The sequence below is a fragment of the Chroicocephalus ridibundus genome, chromosome 15 (genome assembly GCF_963924245.1).
Source record: "Chroicocephalus ridibundus chromosome 15, bChrRid1.1, whole genome shotgun sequence".
NCBI lineage: Eukaryota > Metazoa > Chordata > Aves > Charadriiformes > Laridae > Chroicocephalus > Chroicocephalus ridibundus.
The window spans coordinates 11,833,378-11,846,025 of record NC_086298.1 but is presented as its reverse complement, the minus strand read 5'-3'; the positions used below and the strand labels follow the sequence as shown (position 1 = coordinate 11,846,025).

The 12,648-nt window shown below is 44.0% G+C and overlaps 1 protein-coding gene across 5 annotated transcripts; it reads right to left on the bottom strand.

Moving 5' to 3' along the window:
- Positions 1–225: 225 nt before the first annotated feature.
- On the bottom strand, positions 226–11,407 carry GBGT1 (globoside alpha-1,3-N-acetylgalactosaminyltransferase 1 (FORS blood group)). Of its 5 annotated transcripts, XM_063353057.1 has the most exons (7): positions 11,157–11,399; positions 10,289–10,404; positions 9,464–9,526; positions 8,086–8,136; positions 7,952–7,987; positions 5,775–5,909; positions 226–5,316 (listed from the first exon to the last, which is right to left on the bottom strand). In XM_063353057.1, the coding sequence occupies exons 2-7, from the start codon at positions 10,348–10,350 to the stop codon at positions 4,632–4,634; spliced, it is 1,032 nt and encodes a 343-aa protein (XP_063209127.1). In that variant the 5' UTR covers positions 10,351–10,404; positions 11,157–11,399; the 3' UTR covers positions 226–4,631. The 5 variants fall into 5 exon arrangements, with proteins under 5 accessions (XP_063209127.1, XP_063209128.1, XP_063209131.1 ...); XM_063353058.1 differs by lacking the exon at positions 7,952–7,987 and having other exon boundaries at positions 11,157–11,407; XM_063353061.1 differs by lacking the exon at positions 11,157–11,399 and having other exon boundaries at positions 8,086–8,520; positions 10,289–10,342.
- Between the last annotated feature and the right edge of the window lie 1,241 nt (positions 11,408–12,648).

Below are 12,648 nucleotides of genomic sequence, written 5' to 3'. Positions count from 1 at the left end.
AACCCAGAATGAAGCACTTTTAAAAAGTAATTTGTACTCATCTGACTTGCTTTAAATTAGCTAAAGGTTCAGCTAGGGGAGCAGGGGTGATGAGGTGGGCATACGAGCAGCAGAGATTTCTGGTTAGAACTGCCTTTCTATTCATATGGCTTTATACTAGTTTTACATGAAACAGTGACATTTGGTGAATCTATGTTTAATCTAAATATAGCCCAAGAAAAGTCAAGTCAGTACAGCATTACTCTTAGAGAAAGGAGGGAGTCGGGTGGGTAGGCAGACATTTAAAAGTCACTTCTTCGATGCGTTTTGCTAGCAATGCTTTCCTAAATTATTTGATTGTGTGGACCTACGTGTGGAGCAGAACTGCAGGATTGGGGATTTAGTGTGAGTAAAGCGCAACCCACTCCTGCAAATTCCTTCTGCAGTTCCTGCTGTTCCTGAAAGCACCCGTCACTGTCATTGTCACTCCGCCTGCAGAGTTGCTCTCCACATGTTTCACCCCTGGGGATCCCACGGGGACTCGCTGTGGCGGTGAGGTGAAGCAGAGCAGTGGGTGGAGAAAATAGTAACCCTGGTGCTTAGAGCTGCCCTTTGAGACCAGAGCAAACCCCTGCTGAGGAAGAAACTCATTCTGTGTATCTCACATTCACTAGTGAGCAACCACGACTAGTCCCCGTGCGGACAGAGAACAAGGGACAGTCCCTTCCTTGGAAAGCCACAGGCTAAACAGGTAAGACAAGGGTGGGAGACTAAAACCAGCCGTTCCGGCAGGGAGCTCACAGCCTTCCAGCTCCTTCCCACCACCGTGCTGCTTTTGCGGTGTTAAAGCAGCCAGATGCACACAGCTATTCCCCAGCCTGGTTTTGTGCAGGGGAATAGCTGATGTTCTTATCCTTCCTCATCTGTGCCTGCTCAAAGACCATCTCATTTCCGTGTCCCCCAGCCACAGATCTCACCCAGAGAAGGTTTGACTGGGCCAGTCCTTTCCTAACTATTGCTGCACACCAAAGTGGTTCAAAATGACATTTCTGGTCAATAATGTCAGGCAGCAGCACCTGTGGGAGGGTTAAGGGAAATCCAAACAGGAGTGAAAAAGGGTGCAAGTCTGGCTTTGTGGAAATGATTCTTGTTCTATCAGCAGGGAAACGAGAGGATCATGGTCTGTCCCCACCTAGGATCATATTCGGTGCTGGAAGTTTCTGTATCTTGCCCCCCAGAGAAGTTTTCCCTTTGGGGAAAGGAAAGTCACCAGCTGGGACAAGGAAAGAAAAAGCCTGTCAGATGGGTTCTTAAATTAGATGGACAATGAATGATGAGTCTGTTCCAGCCGAGCAGAAAGGGACGGATGGAACAAGGGGCCCTTGGGAAGGCAACAAGCTACTGATCTGAGGCTTGGTTAAGGACAAACAGGGCTTGAGTCAGAAATACCTCGAAAGCACGATCAGATCCTCAGGCAGTGTAAATCGGCCGATGATTTATTTACATGTGGTGATTCCCTTTTCATGCAGTACTATGTGCGTGTTTCCAAGTACAAATTCCCTTTGCACGGGGACACATGAGATGGCATTGACCCCCTGTAGCAAATGGAGGAAGACCCCAGATGCAATAGTGCCAATTTGCTCCCTTGCTAATTGTCTGCCTCAGTTTCCCCACTGAGCAATGGATGCTGGTGGGGAATTCAGATCAGAAAGTAGGTCCTTGTGAAGCTGCCACACTGCCCACAAGTCTCAGGCTGCACAATCCAAATGAGAGAAGGAAAGCTTGCCGCTGGTGTTGGGGGAAGGGGATTAATCAGCAGGGGATGACAACAGAAGTCCAGGCTTTCATTAATTAGAGGAGGGCATGAGCTGATTCAGGGAGCATCTCCCACACTGCACTGGGGAGTGTGTTTCTGCAGTCACATTCTGCTGCTCCCTGGAGACACAGGGAGTTTCTCGGTACTGCCTCAAATCACAGCCCTGTCGAGCAGAACTGTGTCAGGTAACGTGACATAAGACCTTCCCCCGGGGAGAAGCTGCGGGCCTGCCAGGAGAATAAACATGTTTGGCACTGCACAAATCAGGCCATTATCACGTCAATCACACGGTCTTGGATTCAGCCAAAAGGTGTCGGAAGCAGAGCTGGAGACCAAGCCTTTCACAAAAGTTTTTCAGAACAGGTACCCCAGAAATACAGCCCACTCTCTATCACACAACATTTGTGCTGGAGAACTTCCTCTCATGGTGGATTTAGTATAGGCTATGGCCACCTGCACAGGAATTCAAGTCATTTAGTATGGCAGAATGAAGCCCAACGGCTGCGAATACAGGCTGCAAACACAGACCAATTTAGAACAGAATTAAGGCATAAGGGGAATTAGCCATTGGCACAGCTGATCTGTGGACTTGTGGCTGCTACATCACTTCACGTTTTTAATGGGTCTGAAGGCTTTTCTAAGCTAGCACAGCCCAGCCATATATTGTGAGCTTGATACTGACATTGGGAGATAATTTTATCTGGCTTGTCCTGTGCAGGAGATCAGACTAGACAGTTCCTTCTGGCTTGTAAAAGAATCCATATACGTGTACATATATATATAGCAACTGGCATAATGAGACCCTGGTTTCGGTCATGGCCTTCAGACACAACTGTTTTACGAGTAAGAAATATACAGTATTAATCCTGGCTTCAGTCAGAATATATCTTTTCGGAAATATTTGGATAAAGATCTTTCTTCACCCTTTTGGCTTAACTGAGTTGCCTGGTTACCAAAGGCAGACATCTTCACGGGAGATTCAGTTCTGGTTTAGTTATGAAGTGGGGTATCTTCCTCCAGCAGCACGGCACTAAGAACAGTCTGGAGAAAATATAATAGGGCAGACCCTTTGCGGGATAAAGCAGACCCATCTGCCACTGGGGGTTTTGGGCTGGAGGTATTTTGTGTACCTTATCTATATTATGGATACCGTGAAAGCTTTTCTAATTAGTCATCTGGAAGATGAAATGCCTACAATGACACTGGCAAGTGCCATTTTCAGCCTGCTCACACAGGAATGAAATGGCTCGTTAAGTTCATCTGCAATCAGTGGTGAGGCCCTAAAGCTTTGAATACTTGATACACTGCCATACAGCAATTTTCTCATGTGAGGAGAAGCAAGAACAGTCAGGCACCTCTTCCCCATTTTCTCTCTCTCTGACAAATGAGCCTTTTTTTTTTTTTTTTTAAAACTGTTCCCTTAGAAACAGTCTGCTTAGCCCTTTCACCCCCGCTTCTCCTCTCCGTGCCGTACAGCATGGCAGCAGCGCTCAGCATGGCCATTCCCCACTGCTCCTTGTGCTCTCTCTCCCTGCTGACATTAAAAGAGCATGGCACAGACTCGCACAGCCCTTTGGTAGCACGCCTCGGGAGATAACAGAGGAGATGTTTATGGCAGCCGTGCTGTGGCAAGGGAGGTGGCACATGAACCTCCATGCTGTGACCTCAGTTGACAATTATACAGTCGTCACTGGCAAGCCGTGGCTGTTCCCCTGTGTCTGGACGCCCCTCGCCTGTTCACACGAGTGAGCTGTCAGGCTTTAAAGGCTGCAAAATGCCCGGTTCAGCTTCTCATCGCATTCACACAAAGAAAATGTTAACCCCAGCTTACTTCCAGCTCTAGACTGAACTCACAGTTTCACTAGAGCATTTCATTATAAAATGAAATCACCCCGTTTGCTGGAAACGCATCAGCTCTTACTGTCGGTTCCAGCAGCTTCTAGCCAATTTACTTCACGGAGCTTAGAAAAGTTGGGAAGGACTGAAGCAATGAATAGGAACATGAACCTCTCAATCCCAGATTTTCTGTGTTGGAAAAGATTACATGATCTACAGAGACACGTGAACCAGGGAAAAGGTTCAGAGCACATCTGTGATTGAAATAAACCCAAAGAATTTCAGTCTGGGTCTGAGCTGTGCCAGTTCTGTCTAAACGCAGGTTTCCGTAACACAGATTGGAATTTGGAAGATAATTGCTATAAGAATTCACACTATTTGTCCTGTCAGACCAGGGTTCTTACTGGTAATGGCTGGCACCAGCCCTCAGCTCTCTTCTGAGAAGGTCCAAGAAATTCTGCTATAAACTAATCAGGGATAACTTGCTCTGAGTGCAAGTTTCCTCCTGATCCTGATAAAGGGTGTGATTTTAAATCACACTGCATGAAAATTCACTGCCCTGCCAAATTCATAATTTTTTTTAAGTGAAAAGGTCTTTACTAAAACTCTAGGTCTTCTCCTTCTCCACAGGAATGTCAAATACCGTTTTGATCTTCATAAGTTTTTGCTAGGCCTCAAGAAAACACGCCGCAGCCTTGCTATAAGGACAGCCTTGCATTTGATAATGGGCCTTTGGGGTGCCTTTTTGTGTGCTGCAGCCTGAAGTGGGATGCTTATATTTCCAAAGATTAGGAACCTGGAAACTTTTTCATTCTCACCTCCACTTTGGCTGCTGCTTCTGAAATGCATTAAGACTCCTGTTCTCCAGAGAAACTATCCACATGTTCCTTTCTCACTTTGTTCACACTGGGAACAAAACTTCATGGTGGGGCATATTCTGTGGGAGCTAATATTCAGTGGGTTTGGTGGTGTGGAGAACATCTCTTCAGGGATCAGGTGGTCAGTCTCTTATCTCTTTGTAGTTCTTATCCACTTTGGAGAAACGTATGAGGTGAATTTCAGGGGGCTTTGGCTTCCTGTCATCCCATAAATACTCTGGAGAAAGAACCTTGGAGGGTTTGTGGGAGAGGAAGTGCCTGTTGAGATGGCTTTCTTCCTGCCAGGCTGCCATGATCTCATTGGCTTTGTCTGTCAGGATGGTCATGTGGCAAGTCCTGGTGAACTCATAAACTTTCTTGACCAGCCCTCCAAACACGGCTCCTCCGTAGTAGAAGTCCCCTTCTCCATCAGGGATGTAGGCTGCTGAAGAGCTCCTCCTCTCATAAGGGAACTGGCTTCGAGGGACATTGAAATAGCCAGGGTGTATGGCTGCTACTGTATCACCCAGGGTCTCAGGCCCCCAGGAATTGTAGAACACCATGTCAATGTCCAGGCAGAAGAGGTAGTCCACCTCCTGATGGCTCGTCTCCGCTATGTGCTTGTTTATGGCCTCCATCCTGCGCATGGAGATCGCTTGCCAGCTAGGGTATTTCTTGATGGGGACAATGACAAACCTTCGTCCAGGCTGCAGCTGGACATTGGGAATTGTCTCAGGGTTGTCAGTGAAGATATAATAGTTCACTCGATAGCCTTTCATGAAATGTTTCTCTGCTGACTCCAAGAAGCGGCCCACAAACCTTGTATATCTGTGCAGACACAACATGTGAATAGCCCAGCATAGACAAAGGGACGCATGGTGGATCATGAAGGGTGCTTTAATGAATGGAAGATGACAAGGGATGAAGAGTATTGACTAGCTATTGCTGCAAGGATGCAAACGCTATACATGCAACAGGTAAAGTACAGAGGAAGACAAGGAACAAGTGGATTATCTCTGCTTTGAGCAACCAACTACCTATCTACAGCTCTAATTCCCAAGACACATGCTAGTTCCTCAAAAATACTGACCATGCTTCAGGTACCTTGGGTGCCAAGTCTATTATCTTATAGGCCTGTATGATTATGGACACGACACACGAGCATAAAAGTTTACTACAGATTGGGACAGATTTCAGCTCTGCTGAAGACAACAAAAGCCAAAATGGTCTTTCCACAGAGGAAGTACACCAACCCAAGAACTGGGCCCACTGAGTAGTTCACTTACTTTCCAATGGCAAAGGCTGTCACCCCTATGGTGAGATTCAGCGGCCTGTAGGCACCGTCTAGGATCTCAGAATTGAAGGTTCCTTCCCAGATGATGGGGGCCAGCCATGGCGTGATTGTCAGCACATCCTGACGCCTGAAGGAAAAGAAAGGGAATGTTAATGAAACGTAACTGTTCCTTTTGGTTTCAAGGCCAGTAAACGGGAAAGAAACACTAAAAAGGCAGCTAGAAGAAGAGTGTGAGTATGAGCAGTAACTCATTACGGATGGTATTCTCTTCAGATCTTTTTCCCCTGCCCTCTTATTTAAGGTTACCAAGCATGGACATTTCAGTTCCTGGGATGAAATTAAGCACTGTTAAATGAATTGGCAAAACCCGAGGATCTACTAAAATCTCACTTAAGCTCACGGGGCTTTTCTGCTGAGGGGAGTTTAATGACCACTGAACTCACAGAATGAGAAGCTACGTGTGCTTGCTATCAGTCTGATGCATATTGCTACATACAGATTAAAACACAAGTAATAATATGAAAATTACTATAAAAATATACCCCATTACTGTGTTATTGAAACACAGCTTGTGGCATGAAAGTTTCTTTTTCCAGTATTTATATATAGCTTTAACACATTCAGATATAATTTAAAATTCTGTACGTGAGGCAGCATTCAAATGTGTAACAAAGCTATAGAAAATCCTTAATCTGCTGTGTGGGTAGCGGAAATACTGAATATACCTGCAGCAGAGTCTGATTATGCCCTATTACAGCTATGCAATGCTATTTCAACTTTCTGCTTTGTTTTCAGGTTTTCTTTCTTACCCTTTTGATTTTAAAACAAGATGTCATTTATGATGTGTAATTTACTCTAGCCCGCTCACATTCGCCCCAGACCGTGATCTGTAGCACTCTGCTAATGAAATTTGTCATGCATGGCACAGGGGCACACTTGGAGACTGAAGCAGTTTCCCCTCTGACATGGTCCCAAGGCAATAACAGCATAAAAACCAAACCCAGGGACCTGTGGGGAGCTGAGGCAGCAGTATACTTTCAACCCAGATTTAATACTTTCAGTCTGAATGCATACGAGAATAAAAATTTCACTCCCTCCTATAGTAATCCATATGATTAAAAGATTAAATTATACAGGAAAAAGAATTTGGTTTGTAGAAAATGTACTAACTGAACTGTTCTCTTTCTGGGTTAATTATCTGGTTTTGGAGGAGGGGAGAGAGAAGGAAAACTGCAAGTTTGTTTCTCTAAGCAGGGCTTTTTTAAATTTCATTTTACAGGGCTGCACTGGGTTTTCCAATGACTCATTCCCATGGTATGCATCCTCTCAGTGCGTGCTAGTGAACTCACTTCAGAAGACACAGAGCACTAAAAGCTACATGATTCTCTCCTCATTTAGTCCAGCATATACTAGCTGATTTCTCACATTAATTTATTGCAATACGGAAGAGAGAAATATTCAGCATGTCCTGTTGAAACAGCAGGATACGCACTAACAGGGTGTGTTTACTAACATGCAAAAGAATGGTGGCTGTTGAAGGTGAACTGCTAGAAATAAGAGTCAGGTCATAGAAGCTGGACCAACAGAGACCACTAACAAACTCGAGCTGCCAAGGAGTGTTGGCCTAAGTCACTTCTTAACTGCCTGAAACCTTCCGTGTCTGTTTAAACTCACTGGTTTGACTGCTTCTCATAGAGACTTGTCTGTCTGAGTGCTTGCAACTTGTTCCAGCATATGATCCAGCAGGTTAGCTGAAACCATTGCTGAAGGTCACACAAGGCACCTGCTTGATTTTGCCCTGAAATGTATTCAAAGCTCTCCCACAGCTGGTAACAATTACGACACAGTTCCAGAAGGTGTTTCTCAATGTCTTCCAGCTATTGTATCTCTCCCATGCCAAGAGGCGGCCCTGCAGCAACCACGTAGACAGGGCTCTGTGTGTACTAATGTTTTAATTGGGAATTTACAGTAGGTGTGTTAGCAGTATACAGTGACTAAACTTCACCTTATAGCAGCATAGACAGCTGTAGAATACCCATACGGTTACGCTTCTCTTGGAACAAGGTACTGTTCAGTGTGTACCAGGACTTTGAAACTGTGAGTGCCACAGAGCACCCAAATCAAAAAGTCCGCAGAAACAAACAACAAAGTTCAAACAAAGAAACTTACTCTGGAGCCAGCACTCTTGGCTGCTGATAAAATAATCTGTAAAAAGGAAGAAATATCCACTGAATAATACACGAATATGCCCAGAAGAGAGGAACAACAGTTGAAAGGTCAGGACATAAAAAGCCAGTACTCACTGGGGAAAAAGCTGGACTGGCTTCTCTTCTGTATATTGGAGTTTCATGGAGCTGCATGATGAGGTAGGAAAAGAAAGGGATTGTAACACTTTTCCAAAAACAAGAACCTGGTTCAGTTTCAGGACCTGCTGGTGTACCGACAGCTGTCCAAGTTCTCGCTCCAGCTGCTGCGGACGCTACTCTGCCTGGTACAGAGAGTTAGACGCTGCCTGTACGCACCTTCAAGGGCTGTCAGGCGAGTAACACTTTGGAAACAGCACACAACGGAACAGGGACAGAGAGAAACTGGCAGCTCTCCACGTCTAGGCAAGTCAAGTCAGAGTTTAGGGGTGAAAATCAAGGGAAGCACATGCTTGCTGGGGACTGCCACTTCTGGTCACATACGTGCTGCATTCCCTGCATACCTGTTCCTGTTCACCCGGAGGGATGAACTACCTGAAATATATCACACTTTAAACAGCATTCACAGAAATAAGCATCTTACTAGACACAATGTTTTTTAATGACTTGAAATAATCAGAATGCTTCTGTAAGAGATCACCTTTCCTATTTGCATCTTTTTGTTTTGTTTTTACAAGATTAGTAGGTCATGACAAAGGATGGGAAAAGCCGTGGCTTGTCATGTTACAGTTACGGTTGGATATGGCAGTGAAGTCACTTAGGCCATATAACCTGTTCCTCCACAGTGTAAATTCTCTTTTATGCAGTTTTGAGGCAGATTTTAGGACCAATGCTAAGTCAGCTATCCGTACATTAGCTTGCGTGATGCAATGAAGCTGACCCCTTAAACTGTAAGATTTCTGGGGAAGCATCTTCCCTTTCTTTTTGTTCAAAATAGGCTTCTGGTCCATGACTCAAGTGCTGCCACAACGCAAATACATTCATAAAGCAAGTGAAAAGCACAGATCATAGAGTGAAGAAGATGAACACGATTAGGAGACTGGGGGATTATTTCTAACTCTGACAGAACTCCTTATAGGATCGTTCATGTCACCTCTCTGACCTGTGTTTCTCCATCTTGTGAGCTGGGATACTTGATCCACGTCTCAAAGCACAGTGAGATCCTGTGTGTACACGTGCACGTGTGTAATTACACCCTGATAACAAAGCCAATGTTAACCTGTTAGTCACGGCCTCTGTGATCTGCAATAGACAAGGCCTCACTCACGCTGTACAAATACAGAGCTGTCCTGAAGGGCAAGCAGACAAGTTTGCGTTAGAGCCATGTAGTTTTAAGAGACTGACTAATTACAGATTCATCATCGCATAAAATAAAGAACAAGTGACTACTTGTTAATAACTATTTATACTGTCAGTGAAGTACAGCTCCTGTAACAACGATCTGTGTTATTAATTACATACAAAATGGGACACTTACAAGATTTCCGGGCAAGGAAGGTAATATGGGAGGTAGCGTACTTTTCCATTCCCGACTGTAATCCTGGGATAGCAAAGAAACATTTTAAGATCAGTAATGTTGAAAGATATCTTCCTAGGATTTTGCAAGATCTCAGAATCTGGCACCGATTTTGAGAAGTAACTCTAGCTAACTGATTGTCTACTTTACTAATTAGCGTAGGAGCCAGTGTGTTCACATTTTGATGTAATATATTGCTGCTAAGGCATAAATGGGAAGCTCAGGACAAAACAAGTGGAATTAAGACTATTTTAACAATTAATAATGAATAATTTAATAGTTAATAGAAATGTTTGATCTCAGACTCCTTTCAAACAATGTTTGAATTTGCTCAAGAGAATCTGTGAGGCATACTCAGTATTTAGCATGCTCGAAGCTACAAACATTCTCAGTGTCTGAAAGCAACAACGTTTGATAGCTACAAAGCTATCCCTAGTTACACTGGAGTAAGCTTGGACTGTTTGAAGAGACAGGTAATCATCTCTTAAGGCCTGAACTGAAACGTAACTGGAATATTCTGCACCTGAACATTTGTTTGTGAGTCAGATACAGTGTTAGCACTGTAATTTAGACACAACTGGTCTTTTTTTCTCTCTCCCTTCAGAGGCTTCTCCCTCTACTAGTGTTACTTTGCGTATTGTACGAATTACTGTTCTTTCTTACAGCTCTAACAGGGACTTTCCATAAAATGCACTGCTCGTATTTTTCTGCTGCTGTGGTTTTTACCACAGCATAGACATAGGCAGGATGTTTTAAATATGACCAAGCTTGCCAGCAAATGCTTACCAGATAAACACAGTAACAACAGACAGACAGAGAAGAGACCCTAACACTCTCCTGGAAATCATGTCTTCTAGAATAGAGGAAGGAAGGGCAACCACTTACTCCCAGCAGCTTTCAATCTGCAAAGAACAAAAAAGCAAGGGAAATTGGCTATACATATCTCACTATAAGAGAAAAGGATTATTTTATTATAGAAGCATGAGGTTCCCCAAGCAGTTTCATTTTAATTCAGTCTTTCTGAAATCAGGAACGCCAAAGGAACCAGACTGTAAAAGCCAGGCCAGTTATCACTGAGACAGTTCCTGTAAACCGTTTGAGAAACCTCTCCATTTCAGTGAGATCTAATCACAGTTATAAGTGCGTGGGGAGCCTTTTTGATTTGATTCTAGTTTCTGTATATTCCACTTATTCGTCTAAAGCACACACCCTTTGCAATTTAATAAACTCACCAAAACAAATCAGATCAGGTGATATGTAGAGCTAATACAATTACCATTTTAGCTGATAAACCCCATCTTTCACAAAAGTAACTGCCAGAGACAGCTCCCTCCAAAGGTGCATGTAGAAGAAAGGTAAACTGAGGTTCGATACAAGCAAAGAAACATTACATGACAATAATAATGCATATTTGGTAACAGTATTTCTCTGTAAGTCAAAGAAATTACTCCCTTTTCAACAGCCATAAAAATCAACTTCCCCTAGCTCAGCTGTCTCACCTTAAAGCTCAAATTAATCCCTTTTCTGTTCACAGAGAAGTAAAGGTTCCCAGAGCATGAACCACGGGCCCTGTGACAAACGCACAAAGCCTTTGCATGTGGCCTCCAAAGGGGCTTGTTACAAGCACATTGTTACAGGCTACGTTCATTATTACCTTTAGTGAACGCAGGGCTGTGGTGCTGCAGATGAGTCTCTCGTGTGCAAGCTCACTTCCGTCTCCGCAGCATCCTCTGTGTCCACGTAAAGGGCTCTTCTGCAAAGCAGGCCCTTCCAGGCTGCTGCTGTGGGGACTGTAATGCAGTCTCGAGTTAGAGGAAAGCACTTTCTAGCATGTGACTGGAGCCTGGGGGAAAAAAAAAGTAAGGCTGTTTGTCAAAGTCCTATTTATAGACAGTCAGTAGCACTGATGTTGGTGGGAGGAACCGGTACAGGGTGCTTCTTTAGGGGAGGCCGAAGTAAGCATCACAGAGATCTTTTCTGCCCTAGCCCTTGGTAAGGCACACAACAGTGACAATGCATCTGAAAAGTCAGTGGTGATTTTCCCACTTCAATTTCTTTGGTTATTAAAACACACGTAGCAAAGTGTTCTTTAATTTGCTTTATCATGCCATATAGAAATCTGCTCTGGTGCTTCTTCCTCACTTTCCTGTCAACCAATCTAATCAGCTTTCACCAAGAAGCACCACAAAACCCCACTTTAAAAAAAAAAAGGACAGAAAAAAACTTAAAAAAAATGATCTCAAGGCCTTCTACCATTTAAAGCCTTCATGGATTCATGCTGAGCAGTTCTGGATTCTTGCCTAAAAATGCTGCAGATCCACAAATGTAGAAGGATTTGCAACCAGCTTTTCCCCTCCAGCTGTTATCCTATGCTTTCACTAGTTTTATCTAATTCCTGTGCTAATTCTGTAATAAGAGCTGTGACACCAAGGCCAGGATTTTCCAGTGCCACGTATCTGACCTTGTGCTTGATGCCTTTGGCAAACGCAAAATGGACAAGTGTGCAGAGGGGGGTTCAAACAGTTGCTTTTCAATCCTTCTTTGAGAGATGGCTAGAGATAGGGTGGGTAGGCAACCTATGCCAATGCTTTACTGTCCTTCACATCACGAGGCTTCCTCATTTCCAACCAGGATCTCACTCGCTGCAGTTTAGGTCTGTGCCTTTTCATGGCAGTGTTCATGCACCTGGAGGTTCCCTTTACGCATCTGAAGTTTTATGATGTTTCCTTCCCTATTCGATTCTGTGAGCTCAACCACCACAACTCCTTCAATCTTTCTTTGTAGATTGTTAACTTCAAGACACGTGATTGATTATTTCTGTCAGTTGTTTGATCTCTAATCAGTCCATTCTCATGAAACGTGGTGCCAAACCCAAACCAAGTACTTCTGCTGAGCCCTCAGCAGTATTGAGTAAAGCAGGATTACCCCACAAAACTGAAGTGCCGTGACAGTTCATACATTCCTCTATGACACTTGCCTACTTTGCAAGAACACAGCACGGTGATGACATTCAGTTGGTGGCCAAATGTAATCCACACATCTTTCCTACGGAACCTCTCCTAGCCAGGTCTATGACACATAAAACCTTGTACTTGACTTTATGGAACCGTACTCCATTTTCAGGGTATTTGTTTTTCTAAAACATC

Coding starts and splice junctions, on each gene's coding strand:
- GBGT1 (XM_063353057.1), bottom strand. CDS start 10,350: ATGATTTCCAGGAGAGTGTTAGGGTCTCTTCTCTGTCTGTCTGTTGTT. Junction 9,527..10,288: donor GTTGTTACTGTGTTTATCTG/GTAAGCATTTGC, acceptor TTGCTATCCCAG/GATTACAGTCGGGAATGGAA. Junction 5,317..5,774: donor ACAGCCTTTGCCATTGGAAA/GTAAGTGAACTA, acceptor GTGTCTGCACAG/ATATACAAGGTTTGTGGGCC.